Below are 26,550 nucleotides of genomic sequence, written 5' to 3'. Positions count from 1 at the left end.
CCCAGCGCTCCCACAGCCCCGGGCGGGCGCTCCCTGCGCCTCGCTCCGCCCCCCGCAGCGCGAGCCCGCCAAGAAGCTGCAGAGCACTAGGCGCCATGGCCGACCCGATGAGCAGTGGGAAGCTAGGCCGGAGGCCAGGGCAGGTAGGAGCTGTCGGGAGGTGGCCGTGAGCATCGCCCTAGCCTGGCCCCTCAGGCCCAGCCCGACGAGAGTGCACCCAGGAGGCTCCATCCAGGGCCCGGAGCTGGGCTCCGGTGTGGGGCTGTTCCTTGAGGCAAGCAAGCCCTACCAGGCCAGACTTCGAACCCCCTGACCCTGGAGCCCGGAGCAGAGCCTCGGGCCAGTCTTGGAATTGGGAGACCCGGTTTGAGCATTCCTACAGGAGAGGTTTGGGCCCTAGGGGCGCGCGTTTATCTGCCTGTATTTCCGTTGTCCCTGTCCTTCCTTGCACTGTTCGCCTTTCGAAGATGGCGACCCAAGGTGGCCCTGCTCAAACAAAGCCTGCTTGCCAGTGTACGCAGCATCCGTGCAAAGGCCCCAGAAATGCACCTTGACCAGACTCTTGGTAACCCACAGGATTACTGTTCCAGATTTTTTTTAAAAAAAAGGGAAAGCGAAACCCGGGCCTGGTGACTTATGCCCACCATGCGTGCACTCGCAAGCCGAGGCAGGGGGATTACTATGAATTCAAGGCCTGCTCTGGGTTATAGTGTGAGACCCCGTCTACATGACAAAACAAAACAGCAGGAACGCTGATGGCCTGGTTAGAGGAGCACAGAGGAACATTACTCACCCCAGAAAGGGAAGCGGGTGTTCTCTGTTGTTCACAGATCTTTCTGGACAAAGAGGAGGGGTCACTTATACCTAGATGAGTTTTGCTGAAACCCTTAGAAGTCTTTGACTACTTAATCTTCTGACCCCTTAGGAACAAGCTTCTGGAAACAGAATTATTTCGGTAGGTTGTTTAGCGGCCTTTGGTAATTGTGGGCAAGGTGTTGGTGCGCGCACGAAAGCTCTAAGGGAAAGTACTTCCATGGCGCAGGATTAAGCAAAGCGACCCCCACATGGAATTCTGAATAACATGCCTGACTATCTAGAACACAAATAATTTTGTATGCTGGCCCAGGAGAATGTGGAGCCCGCTCCGGGTCCTGTGAGCCTCTGCGAACACCGCGGCTTGTTTAGTCTCCAGTTAGAGCTAAATCCCTTGGTCCCTGGGAAACCGGAGGCCAGTGATTGCCCCCTGAGAGTTCAGGCCCAGGCAGCCGCTGCGCTGCGGACTGCCAGCGCTGCTCCCCGTGATAAGAGTGACATAAATAACAACTCACTAAAATGTAGGAGTGGTTTGCTCTAAGCACTTCAGCACCTGCTGTTACTAATTAAGGGTTTAGACCGCCGACTGCAGATGGAAATCTAGCGCTTTAAAATGGTAGAGACTGCAGTGAGTGCCCTGAATAATGCCGCAGCCAGAAATGAGCCGGAGGAGATAAGGACATCGGTGATGATTCGAGTTATAAAACTGCCCGTAATTAAAGGACGAGTGGCAGGGCGTTAATAAGCCACACCCCAAGAGAGCGTGGGATTTCATTTTCACTTTTTTTTAAAAATTTCCCAATGAATATGTATTAGTTTAAAAAATGCACTAAGCAATTCATACAGAAACAAAAAAAGGCTGTCAAATGAAATCTAGCCGATTGTGTTCTTAGGTGGAAATCCTAGACGTGTTTTAAAAGGCAGTTTTGCAAAGGAGACCATGCTAGAACTTTCCATTCTTTTCGTTATTGGCCTTTAGCCTGTGTTCAGATGTTATACCATCAACAAGATAGCGAGTCAGCCTTCAGATGTATGCTAATTGTACTTTATTTGCTAAATTTACATTACTGGATAGCAGACTTGAGTGGCATGTCAAGTGTTTTAATCTGTGTGACACTGGCTGACACTCTGAGTATGTTGTGGCTCTGGTTTTGTAGGTCAGGGAAAGAAGCCTTTGGCAAGAGGGCCAGCCACATCTTTCTAGAACTGCTTTGTTTTGTACTGTGTGCCTCACTCAGCACATAGCATTTGCAGACCTCAGGCTCCTCCACAGAGCGTGGCTTCCCATGCTTCTCCTTCCCTCACACCCCCAGGCTCCTCCCCATGTCTTTGTCCCTTACAGCTCTTGACTGTGCTCCACAAGACTGATAGATTCTGGGGACTCTGGGAGGGGGGCCTGGGAGGAAGTTCATGCGGTCAGAACATCAGGTGCCACCAAGGACAAGGACCAGGCAGCTGCTTTTCTTCTCAGAGCCTGTGACTCACGCAGTGGGGACAACGGTTTCCACTGCCTACCCTGAATGCACATCCCTGTAATTCTTTCCTAGCCTCTCAGCTTGAAATGACTGTGTGTGTGTGTGTGTGTGTGTGTGTGTGTGTGTGTGTGTGTGTGTTGTGCTCAGGTTTGGCGTTTAAGGAAATAGAGAGGTGTTTACCGTGCACGAGGGCCCTAGCACTGTGAGCTAACCCTTCAGGCACAGGTCATGGCTCTTACTTAGAGCCAGTGTTGGTGCCTGGAACCAAGAGGCAGATTCTGGCTCTTGCCCTGAAGCCTTTGCTCTCTTGGCCCCACATCAGATGTTGGGAATGGGCTGGTAACCAAGGCTCCCGCTCTCTCCTGTATTCCAAGGGTTGTGAGCCCTGCTGTCTGCACCACGGAGAAGGCGTGGAAAGGCCCGTGCAGGAGACACTTGGCTGTGCAGGGGGCTCCCAGCACTACCTCTGCCCAGTAGGAGGGCTCAATACATACCTGTGGGGACAGTAATTATCAAGCCCAATTAAGCAGGAGCACAAAGTGGTGAGATGTTTGAGAAGACCAAGAGAACCAAAATTCCTAATAGAAAATTTTGCAAATTATCCCTGGCCCTGGCTCCCTGGCTTATACCTATTTTCGGTGTCATTATTCATACCACATTGTTTTATTCTCAAACGGCTCAGTGAAAGAAAAATTACTATATTAAGGTAAAAGAAAAATTAGGGGGCTGGAGAGGTAGGCGGTGGCTTAGTTGGTAAAGTGCTTGCAGCTCAAACAGGAGAACTCAAGGTTGGCACCCGGTACCACATAAACGCCAGACGCAGCAGCAGCATCCATCTGCGTGGCAAGAGGGGGTTGAGACAGGGAGATCCTGGAGCTTGTTGGCCAGCCAGTCTAGTCCAGTGGCTGAACCCAAGTTCAGTGAGAGACTTTGTCACAAAACCTAAGATGGAGAGTGGCTGAGGAAGACCCTTGACACCCACCCACCCACCACATGCACAGGTAGATACCACACACACATACACCTTATACATACACATTCCAGATACACATACGCAAACATCCAACACTATACCCTCACACACCACACCACATACACACCACGTAAGTACATACCACGTATATACATTACACACACATACTACATACGTACCACATAAACAGATTCCACATAACACACTACATACATACCACATCACCCATACACCTTATACACACACATTCCAGATACACATACACACACATCCAACACTATACACTCACACACCACACCACATACACACCACGTAAGTACGTACCACGTATATACATCACACACACACACACACACACACACTACATATGTACCACATAAACAGATTCCACATAACACACCACATACATACCACATCACGCATACGCTCCACAGAAACATTTATATAATCATTTTATGGTTACCCTATCTGTAGCAGATTATATTAGTATATTGGCAGTTGCTTCAACTAAACACATTATTTAAAAAACAAAACAAAACAAAACTATAACCCTCTTGGAATCAATTCTCATAACCGCTATCATTGTCATAGCAGCCTTCATCTTTGGGCAGGGGGTCTCAGAAAGGTGCTGGAATAGAACTAATCATGTGATGCAGTAGAGTTGGACAACACACACTAATGCATTGCACCTGAACTACGACTGACCTATGGTGTGGTTTTCGCATGAAGTGAAACAGATCACAAGGGCCTCTACATTCTCCTGGGTCTCTATAGTTTCCAGGAGCTGAGACAGGAGGATTGAGTGTTTGAAACCAGCCTAGGGAACATACCAAGGCTGTGTCTCAAATAATTAACAAAATAATTATTTTCAAAGGAAAAGGTGATGGTATGTTTTGAAAATGATAGGGTTCAAGGAAAACAGAAATGTGTTTAGTGAAGTAGGCTGATGTCAGTTTTCAAACAACGACACATTAAGGAGTGGACATTTTTTTATCCTTTCTGATGTTAGTGGAGCAGGTGAGTGAGTCTGGCCCCTGCCGGTGGATTGAACATAAAGGCTTGCTCCACCTCCTCTGTTCTGAACTCCACAGCAGGAGGCACTTTTGAAATAATGAAGCCTCTAGCAAGTAAATAGCACTGGAGAAGAAAGGGGAGGGGCAAGTCCTCATTAAAACCTAAGAAGACTCCCCCCCACCCCCCCACCCCAATGCTGTGCATGGTTCCGACACAGCAGCCTCTCTCAGAACCTAAAATCCACAGTCAGACATCTAGAGAGTGACAGCCTCAAATGTCCACTACAGAGAAAAGCGGCAGCTTTGCAGACAGGGAGAGAAGAGAAGCTGAGATGAAACGGATTAGTGATGGACAGGAACAAAGGTCCACACCTGAGCAGAGGGCGATCACCTGGTGTGGAAGCGGCTGCATGCAGAACCCTGCACTTAGCTTGTTCATCTGACCGGAGTGAGGATGCTTGTAACTCTAGGCTAGGCCTGTGAACTGCTCTTACAGAAAATGAGCTGCACGTGGGAGTGAGGCTCCCAGTGTGGGTAATTTCCAGTCCTCTGTGTGGCCAGGAGCGGGCACAACCCCACCCTCTCTGCTCTTCAGTCTGTTTTCCATTTTCCTGCTCCCTAACACTGGACCCAAATCAGTTTCCGTTAAAGGAAGCCACCACTGGGGACATTGACCGCTACTCAATCCTTGGTTCGTAAGTTTATCTAAGGAAAGCTTCCCGGATGTAGGCAGGTGCAGTCGCACAGGTGTGCAGCTATATCAGGCACATTGTGAGCCTGCTTTATTAGGAGTGTTGGCGTCCTCTCCAAATTCACATCCTGACATCCCACCACAAGGTGTTGACAGTAGGAGGTGGAGCTGTTCCGAGGTGATGAGGTCACTAGTATACTTCTGCCATCAAGAATGAGATTAGTTCCTGTAAAAGAGGCCCAACGTGGACCCATCAGCCTTTGTACCACGTGAAAGCACACTGAGATGTTGCCTTCTGTGAACCAGGAGTCATGCCTTCACTTGATGCTGGATCTGCCAATACCTTAATCTTGGACTTTTCCAATCTCCAGAATGACAAGGAAGAAATTAGTTCGTTCATAATCACCGTTGTTTTGGTACTCGTAAAAGAGCAAGCTGAAGGGGCTAGGACAAAAGAGAATAGAAACACATGTTTGAATTCTCATTTGCAGAGCTGGGGAGATAGCATGGTTGGTAAAGCGCAATCATGCAAGCATTAGGCCCCTAGCCTCTGTGTGAAGACCAGGCATGTCTGCTCCTGCCCACTCCCTTTGGGACGAGACAGGGGGAGCCCCTGGAACTCACTGGTCAGCCACTTCCGGCAAATCTTTGAGCTCCAGATTCAATTAGAGACTCCGCCTCAAACAATAAGATGGAGAGAAACAGAAAGAAATCCCATGCAGACTTCTGCCGACCACCTGCAGGAATACACATGTGCAATCACACATGAACACATCACAGGCATGGCTGCATGGTCATGTAATTCTAGCTCTGGGGAAGTGGAGATATGGGGTTCCTGGCCAGCTAGCCTGTCATACTGAGAAAACTCCAAGCCCAGCAAGAGACCCCTCCTGACAAACAGGGTAGATACTGCTGGAAAGTGACACTCAAGGTTGTGTGTCACACACACACACATACACACACATGCACACATATACACACACACATACACACACATACACACACACAGACACACACACACACATATACACATACGCACTCACACACACAGACACACACATACACACACACAGACACAAGTCAAATTCTAATTTGTATCTTCAGAGAAGCTATCACTTTCTAAAAGTAACAGGTTATAAAAACACCAAAAATATAAAACCTTAAAAATTCACAATTAAATTCAGTACTTTTTAAAGGACTGTAGGCCAAGAAAGCAATCTAATCTATCACAGAGAAATGGAGAAAAAGAATCATCCTGGGGTTTCTAACATGTCACAGAAGATTCCCAGGGAGAGAAAGAAAACAGAAAGCGTGATCCCTGATTGAAGAAATACCATCCGTTTCCAGAGCTAATAATAAATGCTTCTTCTGAGATACTGTCAGGACACAGAATATAAAAAAATAACATTAAGTCACCCAAAGAAAGCAAAGTTGCTTGGTGTTTTCGACAGCCACTCTGAATATCACAAGGTGATGGACCGTCATCTTCAAAATTCAGAGACACGGTGGGTTTTGACCTGGACCAGCTGGCGCTGACTTGTGAGAATACAGTGACAGCGTTTTCAGGCTAGAAGAATCTCCTGAGCCAATACTGAAATTCAATAAAGTGGACCCCAGGAAGAAGCAAATAGGAGCTACAAGGAACAGTATAGATCAAAGAAATGACCACAAAAACCATTATGTGTAAATATTAATTATAAATAGAACAGGTAGAATGAAGTCTTAAAGTCCAGGCATTCCCAGCAGAAATGCATGGCGGATGGGGGAGAGGGTAATAGTCATGTGGAGGATGCTGCCTTGTGTGCAGAGAGGCAAGGGTCCAACTGTCAACCCATGGTTTGCAATGTGGCCAAGGATGGCTATGAATGAGGCCCAACACACAGTCATAAACTCACTTAAAACATTATGAGATGCTTTTGTATAAATGTTTTGCCTGCATGTATGTATGTGTGTGTGTCTGTGTGTACCTGGTACCTGTGATGGCTAGAAAGGGCACCAGATCCCTGGGAACTGTTGTTAGCAACAGCTGTAAGCCATCACAAGGGTGCAGGGAACCAATCTGGGTCCTCTGCAAGAGTAGCAAGGGTTCTTAAAACTACTGAGCCATCACTCTAGCACCAAATTTAGATTTTTTTATTTGTTCTCTGGAATGTGTTTTTAGCAAAATAAATAATGTGGGACTCACCAATTTGGCTTTCTCACAAAATACATTTTCCAGCAGGTAAGTCCAATTAAGAAACTGGATCATAACCTTACCTGTTAGTGGAACAAGAGAGGTTTATAGGGAAAACATACCCTCCAGGCCTTAGTGGGCAGGATCTTAACAAAGTAGCAAGATGCTGAGCCCAAGCACAGCCCTGGGCATGGGGGCAATGAAGAACTTCCTGACCTCCAGTGTTCAGGGGCAGCTGCCACCTCCCTGAGTTATTTCTCACTTGCGCTTGTTTGGTAGTAATTACACGTGACCTCTGCTTCCTTCCTTCTCTTTCAGGGGAAACTAGACCTTCTGCTGGTTGGAGATGCCACAAGATACTTCCTGACTGGCTCTATACAGAAATTCTTTTCCAGCACAGCACACTTCACCCTGACCGTCAGCGATGTGAGGAAGGTAGCCGCGCTTTTGGCTGCCAACTCATTCGACATCATCTTCTTGAAGGTGACTTCCACCTTAACCGCGGAGGAGCTGGAGGCTGTCAAGTCCATTCGGTAAAGCTTTTCCAGTCTTGATCTGTGTATTTAAAATCGCCATTAAAACCCATTTCTTAAATCTGTAAGATATAATATATTGATATCATGGACATAAATTTTGTCCACTTTAAGTTTTAAAATGGAGCACGTCTTCATGGGTGGAAGCTGGTTTCGTGGCCAGTTCGACATGCTGTTGTAAGAACTCACGTTTCAACCTGAGAAGGAGTAGATATGAGTGAGATTTATTTGGTTTATAATGCTGATGTTGGTCCCATTGATATGCTTTTTTTAAATAACTGTCATTTAAAATGGCACATCTTTTCCGAGTTTATTAAGAGTTATGGTGGATAGTAAAGCAAGCACCCCGAGCTCTGTGTGGAGTTGGCAGTGGCCTGAATCTATTTCTGGGGTGTGATGAGGCTCCTGGGATCTGACAGATCCTACCACCTCAGACATCCCCATTGCATCTTAGAGCTCTGTAAAAGCTCAGCTTCTTCAAGCCTGAGTTGCTTTCAGAGAACTGGAGTCCCTTGGAGGGAGAGTTACCTTTCTCCCTGCAGGATCACACGGGCTCTTGAACCACTCAGGATTCTCCTGTGGAAAGAGTGGATGCAGAAAGTGGGATCAAGGTATTAGGCCAGGCCCTTGTAGGCTAATGGAGAACTTTTGGGAACTCCCTCACGATGCCTGATTGGGAATATGCAAATTACATTAGGGGACTAGACAGAGAGGCAGAAAGAAGACTAAGCCTCTCAGTTACCTGTTAGTGGGAAACAGGAGGTGGACGCCACTACTAGGCTACCTGGATCACCTGGACCTCTGCCCCTCCCCTTCACTAAAAGCATTTTTCTGCAAGGGGCTTGAACACAGACTGATTTGGGTATTCCTGGGAGACTCTAGAGCCAGCCTCCTAGAGATGCTTAGGAGTAAGTCTATAGTAAAATATGGAATATAGAGTAATATACATTCACTTTTACATACACTAACAGTATAATGCAGAGGTTCTTAGTTAGGTTTCTATTGCTATGATAAATACTATGATCAAAGCAACTTGGGGAGGAAAAGGTTTATTTCAGCTTCCTGATGGTAGTCCATTGTGCAGGGAAGCCAGGGCAGGGACTCAAGGTGGGTCTAGTAGCTTTGGAGGACTGCTGCTTACTGGCTTGCTCCCCATGGCTTGTTCAGCCTGCTTTTTTTTTTTTTTGTTTGTTTGTTTTTTTGAGACAGGGTTTCTCTGTGTAGCTTTGTTCCTTTCCTGGAGCTCACTTGGTAGCCCAGGCTGGCCTCGAACTCACAGAGATCCGCCTGGCTCTGCCTCCCGAGTGCTGGGATTAAAGGCGTGCGCCACCACCGCCTGGCTGCTTTTTTATTCTACCCAGGACCACGTGCCCAGGGATGGCATCAGCCACAGTGGGCTGGGCCCTTCCACATCTATCATTAATCAAGAAAATGCCCTACAGTCTTGTCCTCAGGCCAGTCTGATGGATGCATGTTCTCAGTTGAGGCTCCCGCTTCCTGGATAATCCAAGCTTGTGAGCTTAGCTGCCATACTGTACACATGAGTCTGAAAGACTAGACCAGTGAACTCCCAAGTTCTCAGGGCGGTTTTGATTGTTCTTAGTGTGAAGCCTTTCCTCTTCCAGAAAGCTCTGCTGCAGGTGAACTTTACAGCAAATCTGACATTGTTCATCCTTTCGGTATTTTAGTAAATACTTGTCTAAGATTGGACTCAGTAAAAGCCACAGTACCAATGACACATCTATACATTTATAAATTAATAATTTTTCTTTTTGTTTTTTCAAGACAGGGTTTCTCTGTATAGTCTTGGCTGTCCTGGAACGCCTTCTGTAGACCAGGCTGGCCTCAAACTCACAGAGATCCGCCTGCCTTTGCCTCCTGAGTGCTGGGATTAAAGGCAGGTGCCACCACCACCTGGCTAAATTAATAATTCTTTAATGTTGAAATATCTAATCAATGTTCAGTGTTTCCTCCTTATGATTCTAAAAAAAAAAAAACCTGTTGATAAAAATTCAAGTTTCAATTTTCTCTTCCTTGTATTCTTTGTTTTTTTTTTGTCATAAATTATATATATGTATCTTTTTTCAAACACACATATATATGGTTTTTTTTAGTTTTATGTAACTTTCCCCAATCTGGATTTTGCTGATTCTCTTCTTTTTTAAAAAATTATTTTTGATTAGTATTTTGCCATGGGTGTCAGGTGCCCAGGAACTGGAATTACAGACAGTTATGAGCTGCTATGTGGGTGCTGGGAATTGAACCCTGGTCCTCTAGAAGAGCAGTCAATTTTCTTAACCACTGAGCCATCTCTCCAGCCCTGATTTTATTCTTATAGTGGTCTTGAAATGTCCTTTTTAAAGAAACCTTTTTTAAACTAATGAGAAATTTGAAAATACGGGGAAGGTTCAGATTATTTTCTTTAGTTAAGAAAGAGCAGTCCATCATGCTACTCCTCACTGATTTGAGATGCTGAGTTAAAATTTTTTCCCATTATTGTGAATTCTCCAAGTTAAAGACATCTATAGTTTAGCTTCTAGTGAGTTAAACTCTTGAGTCTAATTTTCTTTGAATGATGATTTTGTTTCATTGTAACACTTTTCCCTCAGATCTGGCAAGAAGAAAAACACCCGTTTGCTGTTTGTTTTTATAAAACCTGAAAAATTTAAAGGTATGTGACTTCCTGCTGTAGTGTGTGTTTCATTTTCAAACAGGAATTACAAGGTTGGTGTTAACGCGATTTCTTTAGGCTGTATTTCAGACTATGGAGTGGATATTAGTTTCCCTGAGCCACTGACCTTGGGAAAAATGGACATGGTGGTAGAGTACTGGAAAGCATATTTCACAGGTATGGGTGAGTTACAAATATACTTGCAAAGGTTTAAGAAATTCTTATTAAAATTCTATAAAAAATGTTTGCACATCTTTAAATTGGTTTCCCACTTGTGCCTTTTATTTGTGGATTAACAATTTGCCATGTATTTTATGAGTATGTTTTTTAATCATAGTCAGGAAATAAGTGTAAATAAGGAGAAAAAAAATCTTTCCTTTATCTGCAAGAGAAGCTGAAATGTTCAGCAATTTCAAATGAGTTGCATGATAGCTGTGTGATGAAAGGTTCTGTTTGTTTTTGTTTTTGTTTGAGATTGTTACTATGTTTCTTTTCATTTGGTAACCTGTATGCTGTCATATCTTGGTTATTAAAATATAATTAGTTAGGTTACTTCATTTCAGGGATGTTCAAAAAACAGGAGCATTAACCTGGAATTGTGTAGTAACTCCTTTGCAAAACACTTGTGTAATTATTTACCTCTTGAAATGAATACAGGGTCATTCTTTGCCTTGCTTAGTTTTAGATCAAAGCATTAATGTCAATGCCTCAAGTAGACCTCTCTTTTGTAATCCCTTACCTATTGTATTGTGTGTATTGCCACACTTGAGCACTAATTAAATCAGCTTATCCTAAAAGGACAGCAGACAGCCTCCAAGTCCTGGAATTAATGTGGTTCAATAACTATTTTTGCTTGCTGTAGGCTAGGACACTAGCTGAGAAATCGTTCAGAATTAAGTTGATATCAGATGGAGAGCATTGGTTAAGGGATGGAGAGTTTTTGCTACATCATATAAGTAAGCTCTGAAGACCTAAGATATGGTTTGATGGCTGTATTAACAATACAATGTAGAGTACTTGAAACTTGCTAAGAGTATCCGTTTTAAATGTTTCCAACAAATGCACAAGAAAATAAATATGTAAGGTGATGAATACACTAACTTGATTGTGCTGTGTTTACCATGTATATGTTTATCAACTCTACATACTGCAAATACACACACACACACTCACAGTCATATCTCTGTACAGCTGGAAACTTAAAGTTAGTATTTTTTTGAAACACGCTGAGGGTTATTATATATGAGTTCACATTCTAGAGTCAGTATGTCTGTCTGCCTCTTTATAGTGTTAGTTTTCAGTGGTCAGTGTAGTGAGTTCAATTTGTAGCCCCTCTCCGCCTCCCATAATCCCATCCCCTCCTAACCTCCCCTCCCACCCACAACCCTAACCCCTCTGGCTTCAGAGATCTTCCTGGGTCTGACTAAGCATGTGGTCACGGTCCCTTTGCAATCTGTTCCCAGTCCTCAGTGCAAACAGCAGCTGCTCATCCCCTGCCCGGCACCTTTGCTGGCCACAGTCGTTCTCTGGTGGTTTTATCATTGCTCCGAGGACTGACAGCTGCAGACTCGTTTTCCCTTGAGGCTGTACCTTGACAGTGCAGTTGCTTGACATTTCCTTATAAATAGGAAGGTGATACATCAACTCGGTTGGAGGTGCTTTATAAAATATGTCACTAAGTGAAGAGGTTCTAACTGAAAAGAGGGTGTGCTGGGGTGCCGTGTCTGTAGACTTTCCATGTACTTTCTAATCGGAGTGGTTTCATGCTTCCTGGACTGAAATCTATCATTTGTTTTCTGTTTTAAAAAGCCTGCTCTGTAAAAAATCATTGGTAGTGATTTTAGGATTAAAATAATCCACTTTCCAAACTTCTAACAGATGTGGAAGGCACTGAGAGGCTTCCAGAATGCGGACTACACCTCAAACTTCCAGCAAATGAGGACAGCGCTGAGAGGCTTCCAGAACGTAGACTGCACCTCCAGACTTCCTCCAGTGAACTTGGGGAACACTTTTCTACTGATCTGTTTCTTCGGTTAGCTTCATTTTATTTTTTCCCTACTTTTCCATATTACAGATGTTTATTGTGTGTACATTTCCTTAAAGAGACTGCAAAGAACTTCATGATAGGACACTAACTAGCCCTGGTGCTGAGAGTGATGGGGGCCGGAGGCGCTCTTCCCTGGAAGACAGGAAGCGTTCTTCTGTTTCAGATTCTAGAGCTGAGATCATGGTATACCTCACAAGAGGATCCAACTCAGTGAAAGAAAGCACATTGATATTCAAATAAAATAACAGCAGACTCCTTTTTCCCCCAAACACAAGTTTGAAACTCTGATATTTGAACAGACAAGCACAGCCTTGCCTAGTCTATGTCTACAGCACTGTCCCCTGCTGTCTGTTTTGAACTCACAAACTCAGCGCTTCAGTTATTGGACGCCTGTGATTGGGAGAGTTTGTTCTATGTCCTGTGAAGGAAGCTCTCAGTGTCTGTACGGGGGAGTTTGGGCGGGCTGCTTCAGTGTCTGCCTGTCTCTCTTCTGGGTGTTAGAACTGGCATTCAACCCCCCCCCCACACTTACAGGCAGTTGAACTTGGGGTCAGACTCTTCCTATGTTACTTACCTACCAGACTCCACCTAGTTTACCCAGCTCTGCATGTTTGGTAAAAAGCGACTTTTTGTGAATGTTGCCCTCCCTTTTTACACCAACGAGGTTTTTAATAGAGCTTGGCGCTTCCCAGAATGGACAAGCACTGTAGCCCATGGATGCTGGTGATGACGAAAATTCCGAGTCAGGCACTTGTGGAATGTGTAGAGAATGCAGCCATCTACTGTTGGGAACAAGGAAGGGACTTGGCAGCCAGTTCAGTGTGGCAAACCAAAGATGATCTCACTGAAGTGGTGTATGGATAACAGCAGTTTGTGAATCTTATTTAGCTGCTGAGCCTCCAAGAGCTTTATAGAAAGGTGATCCCCCTGTCTGGGGCATGAGGTGGGGAATGGTGTTGTGAGGCTTCATGATTTGCCTATGCTACATGAAAGTATTTTTCAGTGTCTACTAATTTTGAATTTTTCTTTATCCTCCATCCTAATCTTAACCACTGTCAATAAAAGTAAAATTTCCAGGCAAGTTTCACCCTTTTGGATAAAGAAAACAGGATTATAGAGCTAGGGAGATAACTCAGCCAATGAAGTACTTGTTGGCAATCATGGGGACTTGAGCTTGAGACCCAGAATTCAAATACAAGCTTTGAGGCATGGGTGCTTAGAATCCCAGTGCTGGGGAGGTGGAATGGGAGGCACCTTGGTCAGCTAGCCTGGTGAGCTTCAGGACTGTGAAAGATCCTACCTCAAAATCTGTGGTGAACAGCACCTAAGGAAAGACACCAAGGTGATCTCTGGCCTCTACATTCGTGCATATTCTCTCTCTCTCTCTCTCTCTCTCTCTCTCTCTCTCTCTCTCTCTCTCTTTCTCCCTCTCCCTCTCCCTCTCCCTCTCTCTATTTCCCCTCTTCCTTGCCCCTACACACAAAGTGGGGTTATTTTTCAATTTCTAAACAGTGTAAAGGGGGCCTGTAGAGATGGCTCAGCTGTTGAGAGCATTGACCACTCTTCCAGAGTGATTCCCTGCACCCACATGGGAGCTCACAACTGTCTGTGACTCCAGTTCCAGAGGTTTTATTCCCTCCTCTGGCATCTGTGGACTCCAAGCACACATGTGTTACATATCATACACATAAAATAAACATTAATAACATAGTGCAAAACCATGAATTTCTAGAATCTAGACAGTAGAGTCAGAACAAAGTCCATTAAATGAGAAAATTTAAAAGAGAGAGAAACTGACTTTGCGGATGAAGCTGGAGTAGGACATGTAAAGTTGCTCTGTTCTTTTCTCTGTAATGAAATTTTTATTTCATGTGTATGTATTTGCTGCACTATGTCTGTACCACAGGCATGTAGTGCCCTCAGAGGCCAGAAGAGGGCATCAGATACCTTGGAACTGGAGTTAAGGATGGTTCTGAACCGCCACGTGGGTGCTGGAAATGGAACCTGTGTCCTCTGCTACAACATCCAATGCTCTTAATCACTGAACCATCTCTCTAGCCCCATGTGCCTTAACGGCTTAAGGGTAGATACAGTCATGTTCTTTGATTTACAGAGGGACTGTAAGACCCAGTACAAAGTATTGTAAGTAAAAACTGCATCCAATCTGACTGACATCGTAGCTTGCCCTGTAACATTCTCAGAACACTTAATTTTAGCCTGCAGTTGGGCAGGAGCCATCTAACTCAGTCTGATTTACAGCAGGTTGTGAGAAATGGACTGATGTTGCAATGCTTTTACGACAGCATGAAGTTAAAAAACAAATAAACATTGTCAGTGGGTGATTGCTTGTAATTTGGAATAGCCATAATCGATAAAATCCTGAGTATATGTTATCCTTAATCAGTGTATTTTAGAATTTTGACCTTTGGATTTATGATATTTTGAAATCTGAAAGAAAAGATTCAGTACTGAATGTGTCAGGTACAGAGGTTTAATGTACCCCCCACCCCCCCCACCCCCCACCCCCCACCCTCACCCCCACCCCCACCCCCCACCCCCCGGTTTGTATGAAGCAGGAGACTTAATCTCCATCTGGTTAGCGAATTGGCGTTCATTGTTGACAATTGTCTAACGATTTTCCTCTTTAATATGTGGCACGATTTTCACTTGCTTCTAGCTCTGGGCAGCTGAAAAATGACAGAGAACTTGTATTAAAGGCCCCACTGCCGGGTCCTGAGAGAAACAGAAAGACTTCTTTTCTTCATTCGAGCAAAGAGAAGCTGAGGAGGTGAGTGTTGAGGCAGACTTTGGTTTCCTGGTTTGTTTGTTTGTTTGTTTCGTTTTATAAAATCTTTATACACAAATAATTCACATAGTATACAATTTGCCTGTTTGCACAGTTTGATAGACTTTATAGTCCAGCATCCTCATAGGCCCATGACACCATCACCACTTTTTAGAACATCGCTGTCTTCAGTTTCATAAACACATATAGTGTACGATGATTACATCCTGCCTTATTTTTTTAAATGAACATAATATTTTTTGGTTTTTCGAGACAGGGTTTCTCTGTGTAGCTTTGCGCCTTTCCTGGGACTCACTTGGTAGTCCAGGCTGGCCTCGAACTCACAGAGATCCGCCTGGCTCTGCCTCCCGAGTGCTGGGATTAAAGGCGTGCACCACCACCGCCCGGCCCACCTTATTTTTTAAATGAACATAATATTTGCAATTGCAACCATTTTTAAGTTCACAATTCAGTGGCATGAATTACATTCAAGATATTAATCACACTCATGATATTAATTACATTTCCTGGTTATTCCTTGAAACAGGGATCACGTCCATCAAGTCTCATCACTTTAACATTGCCAAAAGTCTAGATGAAACTGGTAAATGTGGCCACTAAATATGTGTCACCCTTCCAGCTGTTTGGTCCCCGGAGTGACCAAACAGCCGAGTAGGTGCCAGTGCCACAGTGTGATTGGAGAACAGTAAAATTCTAAGTGGCGGGAATACAAATACTCGCCTGTAATTCTCCTGTTTCCTGTGCACTCAGATGTTTTCTGAATACACAGTGGAGCAAGGTGTAATGGCATTGTTCGTTATGGAAGTGACATGTATCTAGCAAAACTCTAAAAGAGGAGAATTGCTGTGCACAGTCCTGTCAGCTGTAGATAATGATGGCTTAATGTCTTTGATTCTTGCTTTATTTAATGGCTAGGATTACATTCCCCACCCACCACCCACCCCCGCCCGCTGTCTTGAGTTCTACTTTTCCTCAGTGAGATTTGTTACATCACTGCCACTTCAGATGAAATTCTGAAGATAGAATAGACTGCAATAGATTTGCTTAAGGCGTCCTCCTGTTTAACATGTTTAGGCCTCTTTTTGTATTTTCCCGAGAGGCTGTTTTGCACACGGAAACTTTGCTGTGCGTTTTATCTTCAGTTCTTTTGTAAGTGAAAGTTCTCTGTGGAGAGCCTCCCAATAATAGTGTCTGGTTATTGACTCCTTCCCACCCCATCAAAACAGTTCCTGAGACATCTCTGCTGAGCCCCAGAGCTCCTGAAGCCCTATAAAAATACCATTTACCGCCTTGTGATGGTGGCGTAGGCCTTTAATCCCAGCACTCAGAAGGCAGAGGCAGGTGGATCTCTGTGAGTTTAAGGCCAGCCTGGGCTACAGAGTGAGTTCCAGGACAGGCTCCAAAGCTACACAGAGAAATCCTGTCTCGAAAAACAAAAACAAAAACAAAAAAATTACCACTTACCAACTTATTTTCAACCCCTGACTATTTATATGTCAAGCAAGGTTTTTTTTTTTGTTTAATTTTTCTTCTATTCTGGAATTAAGAGAAATTTAGGGACTTGCCTAAGGTTTCAGCTAGTCGCTCTGCACATGTCAAGGCTGTAACTGGATAAAAACGAGTACTTGGGGGAAAATGGCAAGGGCTTGGGTTAATTCAGTTAGATCTGTTTTCCTCGTGCATCTCCCTTTTGGATGCTAGCCTTGCCAGTATCTTTTGCATTTTAGTTCATCTGCTTAGGAAAACTGTCTTCTTGTTTTCCCTCAGCTCAGGCCACAGTGCTCAGGCCACAGTGCGTGTAAAACTCACATGTCACAAGACACCAAATGATCTCTTGTTATGGTCCAAAACCCAGATCCTGACTCTTCCTGGCCTGCTGGGTTTCTAGTGTGAACTGAAGAAGGATGTCTGTATAGCATGTGACTTTTTTCCCCTCAAGGATTCTACAGATCTTCAGGGGCTGTGAGGGGTGTGCTTTGCACTGTCTGGGCACTGGGGGGCCCAGCTGGGGGCCTGGTCGAGGGAGCTGGGGCTGCCATGGCACAGACTCTGTACTTTGGCAGATGTCCATCTTGTGCAGCATGTGAGTGGGGCCCCTGGAGGTTGTGATTTCAGGAGCTGTGAGGGCTGCTGCCCTATGGGGGCATGGCCTTCCCCTGAAACAGGGACCAGATGGAGATGGGGACAGTCCATTTTCACAAAAACCCAGGAAGAAGAGTTGTTTAACCTTATGAACAAAGAGGAAAGTGAGACTAATGCTTCCTATTTCCTCACAATCATTGGAACAGAGAGCGCATCAAGTTTTGCTGCGAGCAGCTGCGTACTCTCCTGCCGTACGTCAAGGGGAGGAAGAGCGATGTGGCTTCAATTATTGAAGCGACCGTTGATTATATGAAGTATGTCCGGGAGAATCTCTCTCCAGCCGTCATGGCCCAGGTATTCAGTTTCTAAAGTCCCACTCAGCAATGCTTCCATGCCCCGATTTTTAATTTTCTTTTTGTAACTGCAAATGCATGTGTTGGTAAGTCTGGTTTTCTATATGCACCTTTGTCCTTGTTTAGATTACAGAATCCCTCCAGAGCAATAAAAGGTTCTCGAAGAGACAAGTGCCCATTGAGCTGTTCGTTCCGCGTGCAGCCACATCACAGAGGTACGGCCAGGACTGTGGGAATCCTTACACTGTGTGTTTTCTTCCTTCCTTGTTCATGCTGGATGAATGGACAGGAACTGAAAGCATACACAGTGAGAGCCCAGGTTAAGGATCTGTGAATGTCTCCCACTGCCCTTACTAATCAATTTCATTACCTCAAAAACCACATAGAATATTCCCGGCTGTGGTCCTTGTTACCCCTGAGAACTTTAAAATAGAGCTTTGAGATTGCTTGTCCAGCAGGGGCAGGATGGATTCTAGAATCCTCTGGCAGAGGTTGAGGGCTGTGGAGCATTTAAAACCAGTTAGTAAGCAGTCTTTAAGATCGCTGATTCAAAATATGACATGCCAAGTGATGACTTCCTTACTCAAACTTAGGAGTCCTGCAAGCAAAGAGAAACCAAAAAAGACCTTTGAAGAATTCTTGAAAGACCTGAGTACCTCTTTGTTCTATTTAAATAATCTATAGCTGAGGCTCTGTCAGGATTTTTCAGATCTTGACTAATAGAAAAAGCCTTTGAAGAGCTGGGGAGATGGCTCAATGGCTAAGAACCCTGGCTGCTCTTGCAGAGGACCTGGGTTCATTTCCCAGCAGTCACAATCAGCTGTAACTCCAGTTTCACAGGATCTGATGTCCTCTTCTAATCTCTGCAGGGACTGCATCTATGTGGTACACATACACACATGCAGGAAAACACTCATACATATAAACAAATAAGTTATTTATTTACTTATTATGTATGCAGTGTTGTGCCTGCACGTATACCTGTGTGCCAGAAGAGGGCACCAGATCTCATTGTAGATGGTTGTGAGCCACCATGTGGTTGCTGGGTGAGCTCAGGACCTCAGGAAGAGCAGCAGCCAGTGCTCCTAACTTCCGAGCCATCTCTCCAGCCCCCACAAATACATTTTTTAGAACACAATTTAGAAAAGCCTTTGAACTCAGCACTGTTCATGTTGTCTTCCCAGAGAGATTGCACAAAGTGAATCCTTCTTGTCTTTCTAGGGACAGTGGTGTGCTGACAAGCGCTTACTCATCTGTGAGGGAGATCCAGCTCCTGGCTGACCAATGCCTGACTGTGTATTCCAGGCCTGCTGCGGAAGGGCCCTTGGAGGAAGCTGTAAGAGGTGAGCTATGCCTACCCCTGTGCAGCTCACAGAGCACATGGGCCTGAAGGGAGGCTCTGCAGCCCCTGGGTCCCCCGGAGTCCCCATTCATTTCCTGCTCTAACTTGGTGCTCAAGTAGAGCTGAAATATCACACGGTGAGTCCTGACTTCATCCTGAAGTATTGACATTGAGTTCCGTTCCCTTTTGTCGCTGTGGGAGAATCCCTGACAGAACAAGCCCAGGAAGGAAATGTTGAACTCCCAGTTCCAGAGGATTCAGTCTGTGATAACTAGGGCAGGCAGGGCAGCACTCACACCATAGGACATCACAAAGTGGGGATCAGGAATCAGAGCAGTTCCAATGGTTCCCCAGTTCCAACAAGCTGCATTCCAGCTTCTAACGGTTTCACAGCCCCACAGAACAGTGCCACCAGCTAGGGAACATATTTTCAAAATGAGACTAGGGGGCCATTTCAGATTCAACCACAAGAGTTAACTTAGGGACAGAAGCATCGGCTGCTCTCGTACCTGAGTTCAGTTCCCAGCACCCGCATGTCAGCTCACAACTGCCTGTACCTCCAATTTCAGGGGGCCCACTGCCCTTTCTGGGCTCTGCAGGCACTGCATGCGTGTGATAGACATGCATAAATGTATGCAAACACTCATACACATAAAATAAAAAAATATATAAACTGCCTCAAAATTGACCATAATTGCCAGAAAGTGTATCTTGCTAGTAGGTGATAATTATATTGATGAATTTATTTCTTATAGAAATGAAATCTAAAATAAAGCATAGTTTTCTCTCGGTACCCACAGAGGATTGGTTCTAAGTCTCTCAGCTGACACCAGATCTTCAAAGTCTCAAGTCCCTTCTATAAAATGGAATATCATTTGCATATAACCTGGTGGCATCCTCCTGCTTACTTGAAATCTTTTGTGGGTTGGATGACACCAGATACAATGTAAATTTACACAAATAGTTGTTACATTGTATTGTTTAAAGGACAAAGTCTGTCTATGTCTGCTATAGACTTGCTGTTGGTGATTTTTTTTTTAAAATATTTTCAATCCAGTGGTTGAAGTGCCAGCTCAAGGATATAGAGGACTGAGTGTGCTCATATGAATTCAGTGCTGGCTTTGTCCTGAGCATTTAGAATGTTAATTTATTTACTTCTTTCAAGTCTTTGTTTAAAGGTCACCTACTCTGAGTCCTCAACCACCTAGTTAAAGCTCCTCATTCCTGCCTGCTGCACACTTTGCAGGACACCCTTACCCACTTTCTCGGTTGGATTTGACTTCTTGGGACTCTTTGCCTGCAATGCCCTTTACTCCTATGCTTTGTTTTTTGCCTGTCTTCTCCTGTCATTATGCCAGCCCCACGAAGGCAGAGGGTTTCCCCTCCTGTTTTATTCATTGCTATATTTTTAGTGCCTAGAGCAGTGGTGGTCAAGAAATACATAGAATACAGATAACCACTTGGACACCTGCAACCCTCCTTCCAGAGGCGTTTCTGTTATATTTCTGTGCAAACCTAGGCATTCCCACATAGCTACAGAAATAAGGATAGGAAGGAACAGAGCCAAAGCCAAAGGGGCTGAGTGTGTGACTTGATATTCCTGGAGGCTGCTTCCCATGGAGGAGACAGTAAAGTGGAATCTAGACGGAGTGGCTGGTGCTGAGTGACAGGGATGCCTCTCTCCTCAGCTTCCAGTCTCTCATGAGTCTTCTGATTGCTTCCCCTAAGGAACTATGCTGTCAAAGCATCCCACTGTGCTGGGAATATCCTTGGCCATCACTCTCCCCACTAATTGCAAGCCTGTGCCCTGGTGCTCTGCTTGGCATCCCTGCCTCAGAGATGGGGAAACACGGATAGAGGGGATGCAGTAGTCGTTCGTGTGGATCTTGGAACTCAATGGCAGACAGGATCACAGAAGCAAACTGGTCCACCCAGTGTGTTTAAGTGCAGGACAGATGCTCCACATGCATGTTTAGGGGATCAGGGGAGCTCTGGGACAAATATGCTCCTACAGTTGTGTCTAAAGACATGAGAAGGGGCCAAAGAGAACACGGTCCCCCTTGGTCCTGAAGCCAAGGAAAGAAATACAGATCACTTCAGTGGTCTCTTTAGGCATTTCTCTTTCTTCCTGGGGAGAAGGGAAGAAAATAGGAAGAAAAAAAAAAGTCACCCCAAGTGACAGTAAGTGCCTGTGGCTCAGTATAACATGGGATGATTAAAGAGGTCCAGATTAGGTCAGATAGGTGAGGCTATACCCAATGCCTGTTAAGGATATATCTTTGCATACAATACTGTTTATGTAAAAACAATGCCTGTTATGTATCTTCACATACAATGCTGTTCTGTAAAAAAAAAGTTGATGGCTGCAAGTTCAGGCTTTTCTGTGCTTGAGTATGTTGTGGAATCCCATCACCCAAAGAGACCACGCTGGGGAAGACACAGCTGTAATAGAACTGTGGACTTATGGGATATGCAAACCTGAAGAGATCTGGAAGGTCAATGAGTCAGGAACCCTCAATTTAGTCACTCCCTATTTGAAAAATAACTGACCATACTCATTACTGTTTAATTCTATTTAGAGGGGGTCGTTGTTAGCATTCTGAACCTGCCCTTGGGACCGCCCAGTGTCCTGACATCATTTTATGTAAAAGCCTCGAAGAGAAACCCCTCCCTTCCCCATGCCCCCTTCCTTCCTCCCCCGCCATGAGGTGCACACACCTCTGCTTTCCCTCCTTTCTCTCTTTCCCTATCTTCCTCTATCTTTCTATTATAAAATCCTCTCTCCATGAGGACGCAGTGCCTGGGGTGTGAGTGACTTTCCACACACCTCAGCGCGCCACTGCATCTGCATGGCATGTTTCCATCACCCGCGGGACACCTTGGCCCCGCCAGCTAGGGCCTCCAAGCCCCATATCATTAGAGTGTGCTGAGAACCCAACTCAGGTCCTCCACAAGAGTGGGATGTGTTCTTAACCACTGAGCCATCTCTCCAGCCCTAGAGATTATTTTTAAAACATTATGTGTTTTAAGAATCTTTGTCTTCTAGCTGCTGCGTAGAACTAAACTGTGATGGCCTAGCCCACTTCAGTCATAAGAAAGAGATCAGCCAAACCTTCCCTTGGGACTGAATGTAGTTTGGTTTTGTTTGTGTTGTTTTGCTTTTCTCACATTCTTCCTGGCCTTATGGGAATGGAGTTAGGGTTTCTATTGCTGTGGTAAAACACCATGCCCAGAATCAGCTTGTGGAGGAAAGGGATATTTCATCTTACAGCGTATAGTTCATTATCCGGTGAAGTCAAAGCAAGAGCTCAGTGCAGGGACTTGAAGACAGGAACTGAAGCAGAGGATACTGTTTATTGGCTTTTCAGCTTGCTTTTTCATAAACCCAGGAGTGTCAGCCAGCCCTGGGGCAGCACTACCCACAGTGGGCTGGGCCCTCCCATATCAATCAAGAAAATATATTGTGGACTTACCAGCCTTTTGAAAGAATTTTCTTTATTATCTCTCTTCCCAAATGACTCCAGCTTGTGTCAAGTTAACATAAAACTAACCAGGACAGATGGTCAATTTGGTTACAGTGGTAGACACCACACACACACACACACACACACACACACACACACACACCACACACACACCACACACACACAAACACACACACCAAACACCACACACACACACACCACACACACACACACAAACACACACACACACACACCACACACACACACACACCACACACACACACACACACACAAACACACACACACCAAACACACCACACACACACACACACACACCACACACACACACAAACACACACACCCACACACCAAACACACCACACACACACACCACACACACACACACACACACACACACACACACACACACACACACACCAAAAGGCACAGAGATCTGCCTGTCTTCTAAGATCTCTTGTGATACACGAATGTAAACACACCACGGTCATGTCGCGTTAAATGTCCTTACAGGAATGGCACTCTGTTTTTCCATCAGTGTTGAAGCGTAAGAGCTGTCCACCTGTGAGATGTGGGGAAGTGATACCAGGACCATGTACTTCACATGCTGTAGTTCAGAGTCACAGAACTGAGCCCAGTGTTCACGGACACCTGTTTTCTTTCTTGTTACAGGCCAGTTAAGCTCTGTTTCGGAGAGCTCTGTTGAGGATCTCTACAAAACTCGAGTCCCCAGCGCGGCACTCTCGCTTAATTCCTGCCATGCTGTCACATACTGTCCTGGGGCTGTCCCTCCCCGTGATTCAGCTGCCAGGACAAATCAGAACATCTCCATTTATTTACCGTCCGCTGTGTCCAGTGTCTCCAATTTTCTTCCTCAGCACTGCAGTTCCATGCTTTGCCAAACACAAGCAGCCAGTCCCAGTTGTCCGGTAAGTGTTCTGGGGTCTGTGAGCCAGACTGGATCCTCGCCAGCTGGTAGCTGCACGTTGCTGTTCGTGGCCTGGTCTCAAAGCTCATAGTCTGTACCCCAGGAGCTGTGCCCATCTCTAAGTCACTCGGTCTGAATGGGGTAATTGCTGCAGTTACCCAGGCCCTTAGTCTCCATGCTGCAGGCCTGGTATCTGGATGTCTAGTGTCGTGAATCTGGGTATGGCCTAGCTAGACTAGCATTAGGTGACCAAGTGGAATCCATCTTTTCTGGATCTGGTTGTCCCTCCCTCCCCCCTCAGAGTTCTTAAGATACTACAGCCCATTCCTCTGTCTTCATTCTCAGCGGACCCCAAAACTGTTGTCTCTCAGTGGTTACCCTCACTATATGAAAATCCATCCCTCATTCACCATCAGGCTGAGTTCAGACACCAGTTTTTATACAGCAGTCCTTGGGTACCCTCATGCTCTGGCATGTGCTTACTGGCGCTTCTGGGAATGTAGGGCCCACAGACACGATGCTCACACTCATGAAATGTCTTGGGGATACAGCCAGAGAAGCAGGTAGCTGCGATATGGTTTGGAGCATGTAGGAAGAGGACATATAGTTAAGTCAGTTACTGCTGACCCCTGGAGAGGTACTTACTGTCTAAGCCAAGATCCAGAGACAAAGAATTAGCCACACAGGGGGTCTTGAGCCAGAGATGAGCAAGAGAAGAGTGTTCCAGGTGGATGGATCAGCATAAACAGTGAAGTCTTTTGTGGAGACCATAGCTGAATCATATATTCTGTGTACTTAAAAGCCATGGTCCAACGATACCTAATACAAGCCTTCTACGCAGAGTGTTGTCATCTCTACGTGCCATCTATGAAACAGGGATAATAGTGACTGTCCCAAGATGCACTTGTGAGAAAGACATCCCAAAGGGAATTACAGAGAAAACTTAAAATAGGAGGCTATCACAGATTTAATAGTGCCAGTAATGGTCAGAATAGGAAGGCCAAGACAAGTTAAAGAGGATGCAATAGTCCTGATGGATGGATGGATGGATGGATGGATGGATGGATGATGGATGGATGGATGGATGGATGGATGACTGGCTGATATGAGATTGTGCCTCATTGTCTGCTCTGATCTTGAACTCTTAGGCTCAAGTGATCCTTCTGCTTAAACCAAAATATTGGGAACTACAGGCTCATACTCTGAACTTGACACATTGGGACCTACAGGTTTACACCCTGAACCTGACACATTGGGACCTACAGGCTCACACACCTGATTAGTTTTTAGTTGTTGAGACATGTAATTACTGGGTATGTTTTTGCTGTAGAATTTTCGTAAGAAAATATTATTTTTGTTATATTTTATTTTGTTTTGATTTTCAAAGGTAGGTGTGTGTGTGTGTGTGTGTGTGTGTGTGTGTGTGTGTGTGTGTACCACAGTACACGTGTGGAAGTCAGAGGACAGCTTTTCTTGTTTCTCACCTTTCCCTTGTTGAGGCAGTTTCTCTTGTCTCTGCTACAGTGCACTCCAGGCCAGGAGCTTCCAGCGGGTTCTCTCACTGCCTCATCCGGCATCTTCCGTGGGTTCCAAGACTCAGACTCAGATCGTCAGGCTTCTCAGCAGCTGCTTGGACCTGCTGAGTCATTTCCCCAGCCTCAAGAAAACAATTACTTTTAAGAGAATAACTATTGGAAAACCTGTAGGTTTAGATGCCTGAAGACTCCAGTTGGCTTTATAAACTACTTGGTGATACAGAAATGCATTGTGACATTGTGAGTAAGAATGAGCTAGCCTGCAGTTAAAGTGAACGTCTCCCTCCTTTGCAGCGACAGTTTGGGACATATTAACCATCCATGTTTGAGGCTCATATTCTAGACCATGTGCTGGGCACAGTTGTTCAGTTCAGGAAGAAGGGACAAAGAAAGATCTTTTGAAAGCTGCTGACCCTGCCTTCTGATGAATGTGCTAGAATCTTCCAAAGATACATAGAAAGACAGTTAATGGCACTGATAGCCTTGTGTTCTCAGGCATCTTCATCCATGCTGGGACTTCCTGGCCAGAGAGCTGTAAGCAGCAGCAGCCTGAGTGACCCCCCTTATTCGTTCTACCAGAAACTGTTGTTCCCTTTGTGAAAGTCATACCACGAAGAAGACCTACGTGGGTGCGAACAGCTAAGACCAGGAAGGCGTGTTGATACTCCCAGGCCACCAAGCACAGATCTTGCAGCCTGCTTATTTCTGTCACTGATTTCTAGTTGCTATCTTGTCTAGATTTGGCATTTTAAAGAGCCCCCTTTTTCGTTCATCACCCGAACTAAAATCTCCAGGGGCGTAGGGGGCGGTGTCTGCTTTCCCAGTTGGTGACTGACTACGTTAATATGCTTCTGGTTGCGTTTTGCAACCATGTGGGTGGAATGAGGAGCTAAGAGGGGCGCTTCCCTCGCTGGATCTCTAGTTACGGACCCACAGATCTCTGCTTTGTCCTTTCTCCCTACGGGGTGTTGGAGCAACTGTTGGAAACAGGGATGGGTACGGTTGTTTTATATTTCATTGAAATGTTCTTACACAAAAGTTTTATTGTTAAAGTGTCCAGGTTTACCCTGTAATCCATTGTTTTGTTCAATAAAATGTTTTCTCTTTTAATAATAGTGTGAAAGGAGTTTGGCTTTATTAGATTTTTGAGATGCTTAATAATTACTTCAGCTTTTGTTTTTCTTGTTATAAGTCCTTTGAAGATGCCAAAAAGACAGACTCTGTAGATATGGGGCATGCTGTGTGAAGGAACTAGAAGTTTCCGACTTAAGGTCTGTGCTTCTTATGTAGATAATGACTGTTCGCAGTCACAGCTGTGGTTGCTCTGACATTGGAAAAGAAGTTATTGAGGTGTTTCGGGTTCTGTGAGCTTTGCTGTATCCCTGGCTGGCCTCCCTTACTGCTGGGAGTCCTGCTCGGATGGAGTTCCTCCAGATCCACACATGGGTTCTGAGAGAGGCTGTGGTCAGGAATTCCAGGAGAAAAGACTTGCGGAGCATGACTCCAGGAACCATTTGTCTTCTCAAGGCTCCCTCAATCCCTATTTTCCTTTCAATGTGAACGGGGAGCCCGCCTGATCCATACTTGAAGCTTTTTTTATTAAAGGGTAGTGTTGCTAAAATTCCTGCTCTTG

At 45.1% G+C, this 26,550-nt stretch overlaps 1 protein-coding gene across 1 annotated transcript; it reads left to right on the top strand.

The window, feature by feature from the left end:
- Sohlh2 (spermatogenesis and oogenesis specific basic helix-loop-helix 2) lies at positions 1-25,998 on the top strand. The gene is made up of 11 exons (XM_059265111.1): positions 1-143; positions 7,457-7,671; positions 10,281-10,342; positions 10,421-10,519; positions 12,221-12,374; positions 15,067-15,177; positions 17,484-17,631; positions 17,757-17,845; positions 18,852-18,973; positions 23,127-23,383; positions 24,907-25,998. Exons 1-11 carry the CDS (start codon positions 96-98, stop codon positions 25,060-25,062), a joined length of 1,461 nt encoding a protein of 486 aa, XP_059121094.1. The 5' UTR covers positions 1-95; the 3' UTR covers positions 25,063-25,998.
- Positions 25,999-26,550: the final 552 nt, after the last annotated feature.

Source organism: Peromyscus eremicus, chromosome 6 (genome assembly GCF_949786415.1).
Source record: "Peromyscus eremicus chromosome 6, PerEre_H2_v1, whole genome shotgun sequence".
In the NCBI taxonomy this organism is placed as follows: Eukaryota; Metazoa; Chordata; class Mammalia; order Rodentia; family Cricetidae; genus Peromyscus; species Peromyscus eremicus.
The sequence above is the reverse complement of the archived record's forward strand: the minus strand, read 5'-3'. Positions and strand labels throughout refer to the sequence as shown.

Coding starts and splice junctions, on each gene's coding strand:
- Sohlh2 (XM_059265111.1), top strand. CDS start 96: ATGGCCGACCCGATGAGCAGTGGGAAGCTAGGCCGGAGGCCAGGGCAG. Junction 144..7,456: donor TAGGCCGGAGGCCAGGGCAG/GTAGGAGCTGTC, acceptor CTTCTCTTTCAG/GGGAAACTAGACCTTCTGCT. Junction 17,632..17,756: donor CTCCAGCCGTCATGGCCCAG/GTATTCAGTTTC, acceptor GTCCTTGTTTAG/ATTACAGAATCCCTCCAGAG.